Below are 19351 nucleotides of genomic sequence, written 5' to 3' on the forward strand. Positions count from 1 at the left end.
GGCAAATCGATTATAAATATATTTGTACATTATTACTGTTTTATAGATTTCCCTTCACCTTACCCCAACCTCTAAACATAATCGCATTTCAACAATATAAAAACATTTAACAAGTAGATTATTGTACAGTAGCAATCATTTTTATTAGATATATTCATTTTATATAGTTTACAGCTGCTAATCCCACAACTACTCCTAAACCTAACCATAACCATTTATTAAGCATATAAAACATAAAACAGGCAGATCAAAACAATCACAATAATTTATTCAGAAAAATGGCAAAATTCAGTACAAAAGTAGTCCAAAGGGTGATGCGCTTCATCTGATGTGCTCCCTGGCATCATACAATAGCATTGTGTGAGGTGGAGAGTAACATTTAATGTCTGTAAATCTTCTCCTGATGCACTCTGTAACGGCGCTGTCATACCTCATCCAAACATATACGTCGCAGAATACAGCTTGTCACAAACGGTCATGAGACACTTTCCATCGCATCGGCTTTTCTTTCGTCTGGTCGTCAAAATATAATCACGTTTAGTCAAACGTGCGTTTTTGTGTCTAATTTATTGTAATATAACACTCCAAGAAGTCTTACAGGTCACCTTCCACAGGTAGTGGAAGCTGGTACATCAGCAAAATACATGGCATGAAAAATCTGCATTTGGCGTGTGTTAAATACAAACCCTCTTAACTAGAAGTAGGCTTTAAAATTTGGGAGAAAGGAAATCAAAACAGTGTCATTGACTTCAAGCTTTGCAATCGCACCCACACATTCTGTTGGAAAAGTATCTCTATAAAGTTTTAAACGTTCATGTGTTGGTGAGAGACCCGCGAGCCACCTGATTTTTAACAAAGAGCCACATGTGGCTCATGAGCCATATGTTCCCAACCCCTGGCTTAGACAAATGTCTCATGTGCTGAGAATGTGCTAACGTGCTAACCACAAAACTATAAATCATAAAAGTTTAAGAACCACTTCATGGTCAGAATGGCGACCTTTTGAATCACGCTCCCGCCAGAGAATTATTGCACCTCGGCCTGTAATTGGCCAAAATGCTCCGTTCAACTTTTCCGATACCCTCTACTCTTCCCTGTGGAACACGGAAGCTTGACCTCTGACCCACTTTCTGTAGATCTGAATTTCTGTGAATTGATTTTAGAATATTGAATTCGGTGTTCTGAATTTCTTCTTCATCTTGAAAACTTGAAGCTGTATTTTTTTAAATGGAATATTTAGTGTAAGAATTTGCAAAAATTTGCTGTTTGAAAATACATATTTATAAAATTGTGCCATAAAAAAAAACAATTCAACTTGGTTAAATATGAAATGTCCAGGATTGTAGCTTGAAATTTACAAATTCAAGCCTATTTAAAATACAACGTAATATTACATTTGGCAAAATCACACTTATAATTCAAATTCAAAAGTCTATAATTCAAATTTACACATTTCAAATTCAAATTGTTTTGGCAGATTTCTGGCTCCATACTACAGCAGATAGAGACAGAGATTGTTGAATAAAAGGCTTGAATTTGGGTCTGTTCTTCACAGAAAGCAGTCTGAAGATTTGGATTATAGCTAAAACATTTTATGGATTAATTTGATTGTAGTTTTATGGTGCTTTTGGTGGTTTATTTAGTTTTTTGGCCTATTCTGAAAACTCCTTTTGTGTCCCATGGCAAACAAAAATTAAATTAAATCTTTAATAAATGATTAAACGATTACAGAATTTTTATACATTTTAAAGTGTAGTCTTGGTTAAAGTGATATAATCCTTTAAAACTTTATATAGGGCAACAGAAATCACACAGAACTGAATGAAACCGTTAAAATGTCAAAATGCTACATATTCTAATGTAAACTGCATTAAATAAATGTGATGGCATTTAACTAATCTCATTGATTAAAAATTCAATGTATTTAACTGATTATTTCTATTAATTATTCAATATTAATCCATTCAAACAGTACATGTAAACATTTGTACCGTTCTATAGGTGTTAATACTTAAAATTATGATGTTTGCATGTTGTCAATACATCAATATTGTACGTTTCGGTGTCTATGAAACGTAAGAGACTGTACATTTGCTAGAACAAATTTTATGTACAGTAAGAGTACATACAAGTTCTCATGAGATCACGTTGGATATCAGGAGCACACACCAAAGATTCAGACATACAAGTGGATCCAGCACTCACACACACACACACAGTGAAGTGACGCTTAACATAGGGTAAAAATGAAACCTTCATTCTGTTTATGTAATGTCTGGACTGAGAGTTCAAGGTTAGCAATATATTTCAAAAGAGTCTTCAAGATGAAAGCATAACTAAAGTTATGTTTATTCAGTGAAGAATATAATCGTATCTGCTCTGAGAAAAGTGGAACAGGGTCATTTGTCCGATGGTCTCTGAACTTGAACTCGGACAATCAGATATAATTGAGGGCCTAAGAGAGTGTACACGGAGGTGCACACATCTAAATTACTCGACAATCAAAAAACTAAAACTAAATCTCATGCAACTGTCATACTGATGTGTGTTTTGTGGCAGATTCTCTAGTTTTAGTTTGTTTACACTGATGTCAAAAAGGTTCAGAGATGCATATTGTGTACTCACCAGATGCGTTCTTCAGGTAACCGTTTGAGTCCACCGATGTGTACATGACATACGGGCCCGGCTGGTTCACACCAAAGGGCTGTGGGATGAATAGAGGTGGTTAAAAACAAATATACTACACATACACAGTACTGTGCAGAAGTTTTACGCACTTGTGAAAAACTTTGCATAGTGAGGATGTCTTCAAAAATAATGACATAAATAGTTTTCATAATGTCATACAAAGTCAGTAAACATAACAAAATTAAATCAGCATTCAGTGTGACCACCTTTGCCTTCAAAACAGCCCCAATTCTCCTAGGTACACCTGGACACAGTTTTTCTTGGTTGTTGGTAGATATGATGTCCAAAGCTTCTTGGAGAATTCTCCACAGATCTTCTATTTATTTAGGCTGTCTCAATTGCTTCTGTCTCTTCATGTAATCCCAGACTGACATGATGTTCGGTGGGGCGCTTTGTGGGGGCCATGACAACTGTTGCAGGGCTTTCTGTTCTTCTATTCTAATCTATTTGCAAGTGCCATTATAATCATAAAACTGCTTTATGAGAAGCACAAAAACACACTTAACCCTAACTCTATGCAAACACAAGATGGTGAGACCATGCAACAGCACTAAAGTTAAAGTGATGCCTTATTCAAACACATTTGTGATCATATCAATAGCCACTTTTCACCATAGGGCCGGACGTTTCTTGTTGTGAAACTGCGCCACTCCTTGCTGATCCCGTCCAGTTGGCATGGTTATGGTTTATTTTTACACTGTGGGGCTGAATGCACATAACAACTATGTCAGTTGGCGACTGCATGAGAGGTAAACATCGGATTGAGTACGCTATGGAGGATGATCGCATATTCCAGTTTTTAGGACTGCTTTTTCCACTGGTTTTAAAACATGTCCCATGTTGCAAAAAGAAAGCAAAGAGAAATAGGTGAGAGATTTACCATCATTTGCTGAGGGGGTGTGCATGCCACCAGACTCAAACACACAGAAAGATTAAAGTTTTCAGACTAGCTAAAGAAAAACATTTATTGAGACAATATAATACAAGTATTATAATGATGCATCTATGAGTTTTAATGAGCTACTATAATCGATCTCCCTGATGAAAAAGGTGTGTAGAGAAATGTACTATACTAGTTAAACCACCATCATAAAATCACGGAGAGACATAAACATACCCTATTTTTTTATTACATTTTATCAACCTCACCATAGCAAACTTTACCAGCTACCTAGAAACAAATGAGTTACCTTGGCGATGGAAAATTGACAATAGTTACTAAAGCCATTCCACCAGCATGGTTGAGCATGGTTAGCTAACCGTTCCGAGCTGAACCATGCTCAAGTGGAAATGCTACTGGAACCGTTCTTCACCGTTCACAAAACTGTTTGGCCAGATGGTGATAAAGGGGCTAATTCTTCGCCAGAAGCATTAATTGCAGCAGCAAAATGGAAAACTGCAAACATACCTTTGTTTCCTGGTGGACCACTACAGAATTGTACACCCTAAAGACTGGAAATTGCGTAAAGGTAGCAAATCAGATTGACATTTATATTTATAATTTCATAGTTTTATTAAGCTTTTCATGTTTCTACATTCATAAGCCACTTTAGCAGCCAGTGTAAAAGCTTGGTCACATTCACCCTTGCACTGCAACATTTTGCAGATGAAGAAATCATTGCCGAAAATGAAGCGAGTGTGAAACCCGCATGTGCTATGTATGAAGGACTGCCCACACAGAGGCAAAACCATGCTACTTGCTATTGTTCAACGATATGAATTTGCATCTCAAACTTCACCAAACTTGAACCCCAAGCTAAATTTACTAAATGTAGATAGATTTAGATTAACATTAGATTGACTGTTTTTCGTCTACGAAATTTCACTGTACATGAGCGAATGTGACCGAGACTTAGACACGGCACAAGAGTGTGTGTGTGTGTGTGTGTCTGTGTGTTTGGTCCACACAGATCACCAAAGGTTACACAGGCCCATCTTCAACCTTCTCATGCCTCCTACTAATGCTGATATAAATGAGCAATTTTTATCACCTTACAGCAGCAACACTGGGCCAGCATTGGCTCAGCGCCAGCGAGATGGGGCAAACCCTCTACATGCCAGCCTCTTAATTATGGACACTTTTCTCTGTGCAGACAATAATCCTGGGAACTGCAAATGAACATCGTGCCAGAGAGAAGTGGGGATACATTTTTAAACAGATGTATCTGTGAGGCATGATTATGGGGGGGGGGGGGGTGAAATGATTCCCCAGTTGTAAATTATGTTCCACAGTTGCTTCAGAACCAGCCCATGGACAATGCTGACAGGAAGCGAGACAGTCCTGGAGCAGAAGCATTCTGTCACTCAGTGCCAAACTAACAATAAATGAGGGAGACAATGACCTGGCAGCTTCAAATGAAAAATAAGCAGACAAACAAAACAAGTCGCCAAAAATGGGGCAAGATATGCCGCCAGAGAACCTGACATCAGTGAGACCTGAAGAACAACAGAGACACTTTTACAGAAATCCTAATTAACTCCTAACAGACAACAACATCCATCTCATCAAATAGATATACAGGCGTATGCAAAAGTTTAGGCACCCCTGACAATTTACATGATTTTCATTTATAAATAATTGGGTGTTTGGATCAGCAATTTCATTTTGATCTATCAAATAACTGAAGGACACAGTAATATGTCGGTAGTGAAATGAGGTTCATTGGATTAACAGAAAATGTGCAATATGCATCAAAACGAAATAGACAGGTGCATAAAATTGGGTACCTTTGTCATTTTATTGATTTGAATACCTGTAACTACCAAGCAAAAGTGTTAATTGGAACACACAATTGGTTTGGTGAACTCATTAAGCCTTGAACCTCATAGACAGGTGCATCCAATCATGAGAAAAGGTATTTAAGGTGGCCAATTGCAAGTTGTTGTTCTCTTTCACTCTCAGAGTGGCAACATGGGAGCCTCAAAACAACAAACAAATGACCTGAAAACAAAGATTGTTCAACATTATGGTTTATGGGAAGGCTACAAAAAGCTATCGCAGAGATTTGAGCTGTCAGTGTCCATTGTGAGGAACATAGTGAGGAAATGGAAGACCACAGGCACAGTTCTTGTTAAGGCCAGAAGTGGCAGGCCAAGTAAAATATCGGACAGGCTAAGGTGAAGGATGGTGAGAACGGTCAAAAACAGCCCACAGACCACCTCCAAAGACCTACAACATCATGTTGCTGCAGATGGTGTCACTGTGCATCGTTCAACAATTCAGCACACTTTGCACAAGGAGAAGCTGTACGGGAGAAGCCTTTTTTGCACACACGCCACAAACAGTCGCTTGAGGTATGCAAACGCACATTTGAACAAGCCAGCTTCATTTTGGAAAAAGGTGCTGTGGACTGATGAAACAAAGATGGAGTTATTTGGTCATAACAAGGGGCGTTATGCATGGCGGCAAAAGAACACAGCGTTCCAAGACAAAAACTTGCTACCCACAGTAAAATTTGGTAGAGGTTCCATCATGCTGTGGGCCTGTGTGGCCAGTGCCGGTACTGGGAATCTTGTTAAAGTTGAGGGTCGCATAGATTCCACTCAATATCAGCAGATACTTGAGAATAATGTAGACGGAATCAGTCACAAAGTTGAAGTTACGAAGTTACGCCTTCAACAAGACAATGACCCACAACACTGCTCAAAATCTACTCTGGCATTTATGCAAAGGAACAAGTACAATGTTCTGGAATGGCCATCCCATTCCCCAGACCTGAATATCATTGAAAATCTGTGGGGTGATTTGAAGCAGGCTATCCATGCTCAGCAACCATCAAAGATAACTGAACTGGAGATGTTTTGCGAGGAGGAATGGTCCAAAATACCTTCATCCAGAATCCAGACACTCTTTACAGGCTATAGGAAGCATCTAGAGGCTGTTATTTCTGCTAAAGGAGGCTCAACTAAATATTGATGTGATATATCTGTTGGGGTGCCCAAATTTATGCACCTGTCTAATTTCGTTTTGATGCATATTGCACATTTTCTGTTCATCCAATGAACCTCATTTCACTACTGAAATATTACTGTGTCCTTCAGTTATTTGATAGCTCAAAATGAAATTGTTGATACAAACACCCAATTATTTATAAATGAAAATCATGGAAATCGTCAGGGGTGCCTAAACTTTTGCATACTGCTAATGTTGTAAAATGATAGTACATTCTACATTAAAGGGATAGTTCAGCTAAAAATAAAAATTCTCATCATTTACTCACCCAATTGCCATCACAGATGTGTATGACTGCTGAACAGAAATAAAGTTTCTGAATGTTCATAAAAAGCAAATGGTGGCCAGAAATATGAAGGTTCAAAAAGCATTTAAAGGCAGCATAAAAGTAATCCAAATGAATCTAATGTTTAAATCTACATATTCAGAAGCGATAAGAGATGTGGGCGAGAAACAGATATATTTGAAAGTAATTTTTACTATAAATCTCCACTTTCACATTTTTCTTCTGTTGTTTTTGGCAATTTGCATTCTTTGTGCATATCGCCACCTGCTGGGCACTATTGATCTGTTTCTCGACCACATTAATCATATCGCTTCTAAAGATATGGATTAAACCACTTGAGTCATATGGATAACTTTTATGCTGCCTTTACATGCTTTTTTGAAGCTTCAAAGTTCTGGCCACCAATCAACTTGCTGCCCAAAGAATGGAATTTGATGGTTGAATGGAGGACATTTGCACAGAATAGCAGATCGTATAGGGCATAACAAACAAGGAATAACAAACACCACAGTGAGTGACTCCAACTATGGACTGAATATTTCAAAGAGAGTCTAAACAAAGAACCCCCAAGGAACTGACTAAGTCCTCCTCTGAGCTAAAACAAGAACAAACACAACTGAAAAAAAATTAATTTGGGATAAATTTGTCTCAATACTGGTATGTGTAGAACTGAGTCAAATGTAATCGAAAAAGCAGTGATAAAAGGTGTAATTTTTTAAAATTCTAAAATACTTTCTCCCACTCCAATTCAAGGAATAAAAGAGAAAATTGTGTCATTATTTACTCACCCTCACATGTTCCAAATCCCACATGATTTTCACGCAAGAGCAGTGGATGGATAGTGCATCACTTTAAAGCCTAAAATAGCACCCAGAAGTGTCATAAAGGTAGTCCATGCAACTTCATATATAATTCCAAGACTTATGAAGCCATATGTTTCCTTTGTATGATAAACAGACCAAAATGTCAGTTGTTATTCACTCTCAAGTCAAATAGTGGTTCTTGTGTATTTCAAGTCCACATGTCATGAGCTTTAATGCAATTCATGTGTCAGTTTGGGCTCCCTGATATATACATTTGTTGATCAATGATTTGATTTGAGAGTGAAAAATAACTCTCGGTCTGTTCATCATACAAAGTGATCCTATTCTACAAGACTTGAAATGTGATGCATACATCTCATGGAGTACATTTATGACACATTTGAGCTTTAAAGTGAGACACTATCACTGATATTGAATGAAAATTAGCAATCATGACATTCTTACACCTCAATAAACACTTTATTAGATACATCTGTACACCTACTTATTCATATGATTATCAAATCAGCCAATCGTTTGGTAGCAGTCAGAGGTGTAGTGGTAAAAAAGTAGGTGGGTAAACTATAAATTCTGGTGGACCACGATGTGGTCACCCGGTAAGGTGGGCCACTGCCTACCGGTGTATGTGTATCCTGATGACATCGCTATAGGCTATCATTTGATGGTACTACCAAGGGTATCACTGGTTGTTCCCTCATCATAGGTCACACAATCACTATTCAATTCATACATTAATCTAAATTCTTGTTAAAGAGACCCAAGAAGGAATAATATGGTTGAAATCTATAAAGTTTACTAAATGACAAAACAGAGAGAACAAAAATATTTAAGAGAGATAGAGAGGGAGGCTTATATCCAGGGCTTCCAATGCAATGCACTTGTACATAATGATTAGGGATTTGGGATTATTTTCATAGTCGATTAATCTGTTGAATATTTTCTCGATTAATCAATTAGTTGTTTGGTCTATATGTAATGGGAAAAGGTAGAGGTGACTTGTTGAGTCAGTGACATGAATCTAATTATCTATTAATCTAACCAAATTAACCTCAATAACATGAAGTTTAGTACTGTTTTCCGAGCTCACTCACTTTGAGATTGTAGCCGAGGCCGTTTGCTGGCCTCAGGAGGTGGAGGACTGCTGTTTTGACGGCGCTTAAAAAATTGCCAGATATCCATTTTTACATGAGACATTTGGGCTAGTGAGTGACGGATGAATCTTGATGCAGTCTGCTGCTTCCTGCTGATTGGTCAACACTGACAGTAATGCAGCCAGGGTTTCCCATACGTTCATTTATTTGTGGCGGCCCGCCACAATATCAACGCTGACCGCCACACATTGATTTTCGATTTATTTGTTATTTTTTTACTAAGCCTATTTAAAATCGTATTTGATTGCAGAGAGCCAGTAGCGCATTCGCAAGCAGCACTAGGCTACCTCTCGCTCGTCCCTCTCTCTCTCTCTCTGTCTCACCCGTACCTCTCGCTCTCTCTCCGTCATGGAACACCGCTGCATAAATCTGTCCAACACAGCACTGTCAGTTATTACTTATTAGCCAGCATGCAAGGAGCCTAGCTAATAAGGAGAGCTAAGTTATTGTTAGAATACAGCTGGATTTTTGAGGTCAGCACGCTGTATATAGCTGGTAGTAGTCAATATCGATGCACGCGCATGGGAAACACTGGCAGCAGCGCATTATGAAAGACTTCGTCTTAGGTTTAACAACCTATGAAACTAATAATGAACAATATGAAACTAAAACGACATAAGCTTAATTTAAAATGGCTTAGGAACTATCTATTTAGAGGTGGATAAACGCAATTTAGAGGTGGATAAACCCACTTTGGAGGTGGGTAAACGCTATTTCCGAATTTTGGGAGGTGCGTAAACGGCGTTTACGTGCGTTTAGCCTCCACTCCATCCCTGGTAGCAGTGCAGTGCCTAAAATCATGCAGGTATGGGTAAGTTTCAGTTAATGTTCACATCAACCATCAGAATGGGGGAAAAAATTGATCTCAGTGATTTGGACCATGGCATGATTGTTGGTGCCAGACAGGCTGGTTTGAGTATTTCTGTAAATACTGATCTCCTGTGATTTTCACGCACAACAGTCTCAAGAGTTTACACAGAATGGTACGGAAAACAAAACACATCCGTGAGTGGCAGTTCTGTGGACGGAAATGCCTTGTTTATGGGAGAAGTCAACGGAGAAGGGACAGACTGTTTGAAACTGACAGAAAGGCACGTCGAATCTTGAGGTGGATAGGCTACAATAGCAGAATACCTTGTCCCGGGCACTTTATTAGGACCATAGGGTTCCTAATAAAGTGCTCAGTGAGTGTATGAAAAATATATATTTTTCATTCCACAGAAGAAAGTCATAAGGGTTTGCAAAGGCATTAGAGTAAATAATAAAGGCTTTTTTATTTTTGGGTGAACTATTCCTTTCATGACCAGAGATGATATTAAGTAGGCTGCTTTAGGTTGACTTTCAAGATTGAGTTTCTGTTCTGCTTCCAAAACATTGCTAAGTTTGTTTGAGTGGCTCAAACAATGGCATTCGTTTGGGGCGGGACTCTCTCTTTGTCCAAACAATAGGAGATGGTGAGAGTGTTTGGGAAACCTGTTTGGAAGCTCTTTGGAAAGTAGCAGTAGTGGCAGAGAATTTACACACTGCAGCTTTAAGGAAACTTAGTATATGCTTTACACTACTGCAATCAGTAAAGAATGTGCAACAGCATTTAGCATGCCAGTCTACAAACACAAAACAGATGCAAATAGGTACAATCCAGAACATATTCACTTGATAGAACTACATGCATATACAACTAATATCCCTGTTTCAGTGCTGGAATATTAATAGCGAGGGACTGTATAAGACGTAGTCAGGGGTCCACTCAGATTGAGGCAGGAGTATAGCCTATCTGTAAGAGCTTTTGTTTAATCACAGAGTTCTCTGCTCTTTCACAGGCCTCAGGGCGAGCTGTCTTCACTCTGCATATCAGAGAGTTAGAAAACACATGTGACGTGATGTCTGAGTGTGTGTCCGAAATAGAAGATGAGCGGCTGGGCAGAAGCTGTATTAACACTTCACTATGAGGTATGACAGTTAACAAACAGAGGTCTGTATTAACAGGTTTTGTTTGTTTGTTTGTTTGGTCAAGCTTACAATATTGCTTCAAAACATATATACACTCAGCAAAATCACTTCCTGTCTCAGGCTACCTTCACACAGTCAGTGTTAGGGATTTACCACTGTATTAACTACCAGGTGTGACTTTTTTTAAATTTCCTGTTCATACAACAGCTTTATATTTGCATTTATACATTTAGCAGATCCTATTATCCAATACGACAGGACAGCTAAGAGTAGCGGCTTGAATACTGTCAGTGCAAACTAATAACAGAAGACAATTCCCTTTTCTAATCTTGCGATAGCTGTAAATCAAATATTGCCAGGCTTCCATAACAAAATAATCGCAATTGACAAAATGTTATTTAAAGTAATTTAACGAGTTCCACCGAGGTAGCTCACGCAACAAATATTTGACAGAAGCTTTTCATGCTTTTTAAAATAATTTGTATCTGAGTGTAGAGTATTTCGTTCACACCAGACCACAAAACTTATGGGAGTGGTTCTGATGGAAGACAGCGACTGGATCTAAACCCTTTGGATCATGTAGCCTAATAAACTCTATGATACTCTATGTCAGTTAGCAGCTACACTAGATCTGCAGATAACAGAGAAAAGTGAAAGAGAACATAGACATACGTTCAACAAGGGCTGAAAGGGATGGCAGGAGAGAGTGGAGGGTGGACTGACAGAAGAGAAGGTCAGCTAACAGTAGTAGTGATGAATAAGTGAATATGAAATGTAATAGAGGTACAGAAACGCATACAGACATATGGAGATAGTGTAGGAGAGAGAGAGAGAGAGAGAGAGAGAGAACAAGAGTGAGAACATGAGATAGATGAGAGATAAAAGCTTGTATCCCCCTCAGAATGAGGACAGCTTTGTGATATATTGTCACCTCAACAGCTAGTCAAATCTGGAGAAAAGATAAACTGACAGAACTGATAGACATTCAAAATCAGGTTTTGTGTCTATAAGTGATGACTAAGCCCAGAAAGGAATCTGCAAACTTTGTTTTCTGCATTTGATTTTGGGGGAACATCTGCAGAATTCTGTGGAATGGATTTAAATGGTTTTGTAAAATGAAACTTAAGCCCAAAGTTTACTTCAGTCACGAACGCGTTCATATATTTTTCTGACTTCGTCTTTGGACGTGCAGAATGCGCATAGAATTTTCTGCACTAATTAGTGGATTCACAAGGTGGCAACACCTCACTAATTGTAAATATACACTCACCTAAAGGATTATTAGGAACACCTGTTCAGTTTCTCATTAATGCAATTATCTAATCAACCAATCACATGGCAGTTGCTTCAATGCATTTAGGGGTGTGGTCCTGGTCAAGACAATCTCCTGAACTCCAAACTGAATGTCAGAATGGGAAAGAAAGGTGATTTAAGCAATTTTGAGCGTGGCATGGTTGTTGGTGCCAGAAGGGCCGGTCTGAGTATTTCACAATCTGCTCAGTTACTGGGATTTTCACGCACAACCATTTCTAGGGTTTACAAAGAATGGTGTGAAAAGGAAAAACATCCAGTATGCGGCAGTCCTGTGGGCTAAAATGCCTTGTTGATGCTAGAGGTCAGAGGAGAATGGGCCGACTGATTCAAGCTGATAGAAGAGCAACTTTGCCTGAAATAACCACTCGTTACAACCGAGGTATGCAGCAAAGCATTTGTGAAGCCACAACACGCATAACCTTGAGGCGGATGGGCTACAACAGCAGAAGACCCCACCGGGTACCACTCATCTCCACTACAAATAGGAAAAAGAGGCTACAATTTGCAAGAGCTCACCAAAATTGGACAGTTGAAGCCTCGATTTCTGTTGAGACATTCAGATGGTAGAGTCAGAATTTGGCGTAAACAGAATGAGAACATGGATCCATCATGCCTTGTTACCACTGTGAAGGCTGCTGGTGGTGGTGTAATGGTGTGGGGGATGTTTTCTTGGCACACTTTAGGCCCCTTAGTGCCAATTGGGCATCGTTTAAATGCCACGGCCTACCTGAGCATTGTTTCTGACCATGTCCATCCCTTTATGTCCACCATATACCCATCCTCTGATGGCTACTTCCAGCAGAATAATGCACCATGTCACAAAGCTCGAATCATTTCAAATTGGTTTCTTGAACATGACAATGAGTTCACTGTACTAAAATGGCCCCCACAGTCACCAGATCTCAACCCAATAGAGCTTCTTTTGGATGTGGTGGAACGGGAGCTTCGTGCCTAGATGTGCATCCCACAAATCTCCATCAACTGCAAGAAGCTATCCTATCAATATGGGCCAACATTTCTAAAGAATGCTTTCAGCACCTTGTTGAATCAATGGCACGTAGAATTAAGGCAGTTCTGAAGGCGAAAGTGGGTCAAACACAGTATTAGTATGGTGTTCCTAATAATCCTTTAGGTGAGTGTACAATTGAATTAGATTATAATTATTATCTTCAAATATATACAAATAAACAGAAGAAACGTCCCTTTTTCAAGACACTGTATTTAAAGATAATTTAGTAAAAATCCAAACAACTTTACAATGTTTTCCATGCTTGTTCAATGAACCATAAACAATGAATGAACATGCACCTGTGGAACGTCATTAAGACACTAACAGCTTACAGACGGTAGGCAATTAAGGCCACAGTTATAAAAACTTACGACACTAAAGAGATCTTTCTACTGACTCTGAAAACACCAAAAGAAAGATGCCCACGGTCCCTGCACATCTGCGTGAACGTGCCTTATGCCTGCTGCATGGAGGCATGAGGATGTGGCCAGGGCAATAAATTGCAATGTCCGTACTGTGAGACGCCTAAGACAGCACTACAGGGAGACAGGAAGGACAGCTGATCGTACTTGCAGTGGCAGACAACGTGTAACAACACCTGTACAGGATCAGTACATCCGAATATCACACCTGCGGGACAGGTACAGGATGGCAACAACAACTGCCCGAGTTACACCAGGAACACACAATCCCTCCATCAGTGCTCAGACTGCCCGCAATAGGCTGAGCGAGGCTGGACTGAGGGCTTGTAGGCCTGAGCATAAACAATTATAAAATAGTGATTTAGGAAGCAATTCATACATTGCCATGCAGCTTTCAGTAAGTAATGTTCAATAAAAACAGACAGTCTTTCTATGCTTTCTGATATTCATTCATCATTTTAGTGTGGAAAAATGCTTTGTGACAGAATCACTATGGAATACAATCAGCGTTTGTAATGATATCCAGCTCAGTGGATGAAAAAAATCAGCTTGACTTCTTGTCAGTTCTTTAGAAAAAAGTAAAAGCGCATTGGTCACTTGAAGTGAACACAAGTTAATGTGTTGAAACTCACACATAAAAATCATTGGAAATATCAGTTAGTGTGGCACCGGCTTTCTCTGATTGGTGGCTTTTCCCCATCAGGATCATGGGTAGTGTAGTTCTTGATCACAATATTTTAAGAATGAAGTTTAAATAATGCAGACTGATGGCTTCAACAGACGCACACACCATCGATTAACAACCTCGGAGCTCTGGGTAGGTCATATTTATATTTATTTTAATCATTTATAAGTTATCATTAATAAACAATTCACCTATGAAGAAAATGAATGTTTTTTTACTTCCAGAACCAGATGGTTGCACTCTATTAGTAGCTAAAAGAAACAAATGTCTTGTGTCTTGTGTGCACAAGAGATAAAAAGAGCAGAACTCACCTTGACATTTTCTGGACAATCATTGGAGCACAGACCACTGAGCACTACAAAGAAAAAGAGAGGAAAAGAGAATCATATCCTTGTTCCATATATCTGGCCCTCAGATAAGATTTGTCACAGATTCTGGGATTCTGTAACAGATCAAACACACTGGTGCACATGGAGCATTACATTCACCCCTTTTCCCATTACAGCCACCATATCACACAATACAACCCAGCATTGATGCTTCTGCTTGCCTCTCCAGCCAGGAATCAGGACTGGAGAAAATGAATTGGGCAAAATTTACACTAATTTCCCACTAATGGCATGAAAAACGAGCCAGGCTCTCTCTCTCGTCTTCTCTTGAGGCCAAAATTGAATGTGTGCTAGAGAGCAGTGCATATAAAAAGGGAAGTAAAAAATAATTAACTCCTCATTAGAGGCACACAAAGAACCATCTGTGTGTACAGTTGCATCTGTCTTTATCTAAATTCTGCATTACATTTTTAAACCGGCAATGACAGACAGCACTATTTAAAGAAAGTTCAGGATGTCCCCTTGTTCCCTCAGCACCAGCATGAAATTAATTGAATTATATGTGAATCCTTCAAATGGCAAATATATGACAATGAGACAGACAATGACATGATGCAAGCAGAAATTATACTGGAAAAGCTGAAAGTGGCTGAAAGAAAAGTTTTCAATTATTCCAAAAGCATGTCCTTTGGAAATATTTTGATTTCTATATTAGGTTTGACAGAAAAAAGTTCTGCATGAGTTATTACAATTGTAAAATCAAATATGTGGCTTTTCCAATGTGTATGTACTGACGGTTGAAAGAGAGGTGTGACAAGACAGAGATAAAGTGTAGAGTGGACTTGCTGCAGGACATTGTGACAAACACCCCTCCTTGGGTGAATCAGTCCCTTGTTTCTCTAAATCATTTACTTTCTTTGCTTTGACACTTAATTCAATTGTGTTTGTCATTTACTGTTAGTTTTTCAAACCACTTTCTTATAGTAAAATCTACAGGAATAGAGATAAACCAGAGACAGAAATGAATGGGTGCTAAGGGCACAAATACCTGATCAAATTTAAAATATAGGGACAAAAATGCTACTGTATGTGGACTTTAATGTGCACCATTTTATATTTAATATATATAAATATCACACAAGCAAGAGTGATTCAGAACAACAACATGATTGCAAGGTGATATTGCTTTTATACAACAGCTCTACACACTAGAAGATAATATCAAGTAAATTACAGGCATTTTAGTTGCAATATGGCCAGTTGTTTTGTTTCTATTTTTCTATTTTAGGCATGGGTGACCCCCCCGGTCAACATCTTTGGGGGCACGTTGAAGCGGGTTTCACCCAGGGTGCCAAACAAGCTAGAACCGCTACTGCCTGTTGCTGTCAGGTATTTTTATTTTTTTTTAAATCTCTGAGGTGACTGTTGTTGAATGTAAGGCTGATATTGAACACTGGCATGAACATACAAACTGACATGCCTGCCCAGATATATACACTAATGAATAAGGAAACATGCATACATAGACACAATGTCTCTATCAATGACAGGTTTCCAGCACGTCTTGCACACTGAGCTGACACTATGATATGTATGGTCATGACATACACCTGTTGTGTGTATATGTGTGTATGTGACTGTGCAGTGTCCTCCTTTGCCTGTTGAGTTGTAAGTATACAGCATAAAACCATTAACCCTACTATTGTCTTAAACAGGTAATATGTTAATAAATAAGTTTACTAACATGATTTTACATGATAAAGGTCCCCCAATGGCAAAAGACCTATTGGATGTTATCGAATCCCCTCGTACACAAGCACTGGCATTGTATTTTGGCTTTGCTATATACAACACATAATACAAAGTTATTTAAACTGACTGCTCTCAGTTCAGGAGACTGCTGTCTGTAAAGTGCTAAACTTTGTCATGTGACAAAACAACATGCCACCGAATACAGCGGAGTTTGTTTTTGGTAGAAACAGGAACAAAACTTAATCTGATAAGAAACCTAATAACGTTTTTAAATCAACGAGTCAAAATACTAGTCTCTAGTTTAATCAGATATGCCATTTTTAAAATTTGAGCGATTTATCGTGAAACACCACACTGCTAAACACAATGTACACTAATGTATACAACAGTACAAGGTGTTCATTAGAAATCCTGTATTTACGGTGTAATTTAACATTGAGAAAAAACTATTTAGCTTTCAGAGGCTTTATATGGAGTTAGGATGACAATACGTTGCATTTAAACTGTTCTGAGATCAATGCAGACAGACAGCAAACTGGAGGTTAAGTAATTCACTAAATAGGGAGCAAGGGAGCATCCTATAGCTTTCACATGAAGCCAGGTGTATTCAATCCAAACTTCCTATCAAATGTTCAGTTTCAGGCTGCAGATGATGTTTGGACCACTCATCATGTTTGGCAGACATGGGACAGTGGTAATCGGTACATAGATTCAGAATGTATAATGTATAATTGTATTTTAACATGGTTGGCAGTGATTGGACAATGATGGCCATTACTTGTATCAGAAATAATTATGCTAATTTCTGATTGGTAAAATGCTTCAGGACTGGCTATCACTTATTTGCTTAACAGTGTGAAGAGAGAACATTGAGATTTTGTTGCCAAAGTAGAAAAAAACCCCCACTGTAACATGAAAGTCAAATCAAGTAAAATAATTTGTACTTGTAGAGTTTTTTTATTTACGCTTTTACCAATACACATTGTTCCAAATCAGCTTTACAGAAAATCAGCTGTAATGTCTCAAAAACATGAATAAACTAGAAAGATAATAGATAAAAAAAACAAAAACAGACTTTCTATTGCTTGAAATTATTTAAAATGTCAAAACTTCAGTCTCGCTGTCCACATATGTGGACATATATTTTTAGGAAAACCATTTGCTCTAGAATTATATCTTTTTTCCCAGGTTTATTAGGTGCTACTAGTTACAAATCAAAAAGACAAATAGAAAATGCACAAAGAAGTCACGCTTGGGTCTCAGGAGGTTAAAAATTCGTAAAAAATGATGTTACTCAATTAATATTCAATCCATACACTCACCGGCCACTTTATTAGGTACACCTGTTCATCTACTGATTCATGTGATTATTTAATCAGCCAATCATGTGGCAGCAGTGTAATGTATAAAATCATGCAGATATGGGTCAGGATGGGGAAAAAAAAAAGTGATCTCAGTGATTTCGTCCGTGGCATGATTTGGTTTGAGTATTTCTGTAACTGCTGATCTCCTGTGATTTTCACGCACAACAGTCACTAGAGTGTAAAAAGAATGGTGCGATAAACAAAAAACATCCAGAGAGCGGCAGTTCTGTGGGCAAAAACAGCTTGTTAATGACAGAGGTCAGAGGAGAATGGCCAGACTGGTCCATGCTGACAAAGTTGACAGTAACCCAAATAAACACACATTACATCAATGCTATGCAGAAAAGTATTTCTGAACATACAACATGACCAACATTGAGGCAGATGAGTTAAGGTAGCAGAAGACCCCTCCTACAACTACTGTCAGCTTAGAACAAGAAACTAAGGCTGCAGTGGGCACAGGCTCACAAACACTGGGCAGTAGATGATTGGTCTGACCAATCTGGATTTCTGCTGAGGTACACAAATGTTAGGCCAACTGGAACCCAACGTGTATTCTGCTGTTGTAGCTCATCCGCCTCAAGGTTTGACATGTTGTGCATTCTGAGATGCTATTCTGCTCACTACCATTGTACAGAGGTTTTAACTAAGTTACCGTAGCCTCTCTGTCTTCTCGATTTTCTGCCCTTCTCCGCTGAACACTCTCATCAACAAGGTGTTTCCGTCTGCAGAACTGACGCTTATTGGATGTTTTTGGCACCATTCTCAGTAAACTCTAGAGACTGTTGCACGTGTAAATACCAGGAGATCATAAATATAAATACAGAAATACTCAAACCAGTCCATCTGGCAGCACCAATATTCCCACGGTCAAAATCACTGAGATAAAATGTTTTCCCCATTCTGATGGTTGGTGTGAACATTAAGTAAAGCTCCTGACCCATATTTGCATGATTTTATACATAACACTGCTGCCACACGATTGGCTGATTAGATAAGCGCATAAATAAGTACAGTGAGGAAAATAAGTATTTGAACACCCTGCTATTTTGCAAGTTCTCCCACTTAGAAATCATGGAGGGGTCTGAAATTGTCATCGTAGGTGCATGTCCACTGTGAGAGACATAATCTAAAAAAAAAATCCAGAAATCACAATGTATGATTTTTAACTATTTATTTGTATGATACAGCTGCAAATAAGTATTTGAACACCTGAGAAAATCAATGTTAATATTTGGTACAGTAGCCTTTGTTTGCAATTAAACGCTTCCTGTAGTTTTTCACCAGGTTTGCACACACTGCAGGAGGGATTTTGGCCCACTCCTCCACACAGATCTTCTCTAGATCAGTCAGGTTTCTGGGCTGTCGCTGAGAAACACAGAGTTTGAGCTCCCTCCAAAGATTCTCTATTGGGTTTAGGTCTGGAGACTGGCTAGGCCACGCCAGAACCTTGATATGCTTCTTACAGAGCCACTCCTTGGTTATCCTGGCTGTGTGCTTCGGGTCATTGTCATGTTGGAAGACCCAGCCTCGACCCATCTTCAATGCTCTAACTGAGGGAAGGAGGTTGTTCCCCAAAATCTCGCAATACATGGCCCCGGTCATCCTCTCCTTAATACAGTGCA

The 19351-nt window shown here is 38.8% G+C and overlaps 1 protein-coding gene across 1 annotated transcript in view; it reads right to left on the reverse strand.

The window, feature by feature from the left end:
• The window catches only part of itfg1 (integrin alpha FG-GAP repeat containing 1), a 186089-nt gene that overhangs the window by 39948 nt on the left and 126790 nt on the right, over positions 1–19351 (reverse strand). The window contains exons 13-14 of the mRNA XM_052149066.1: positions 14593–14636; positions 2626–2704 (exon numbers count right to left, since the gene is read on the reverse strand). Coding sequence (XP_052005026.1) covers positions 2626–2704; positions 14593–14636 — 123 coding nt within the window. The remainder of the gene's footprint in view (positions 1–2625; positions 2705–14592; positions 14637–19351) is intronic.

Source organism: Xyrauchen texanus, chromosome 2 (assembly GCF_025860055.1).
Source record: "Xyrauchen texanus isolate HMW12.3.18 chromosome 2, RBS_HiC_50CHRs, whole genome shotgun sequence".
Classification (NCBI taxonomy): domain Eukaryota; kingdom Metazoa; phylum Chordata; class Actinopteri; order Cypriniformes; family Catostomidae; genus Xyrauchen; species Xyrauchen texanus.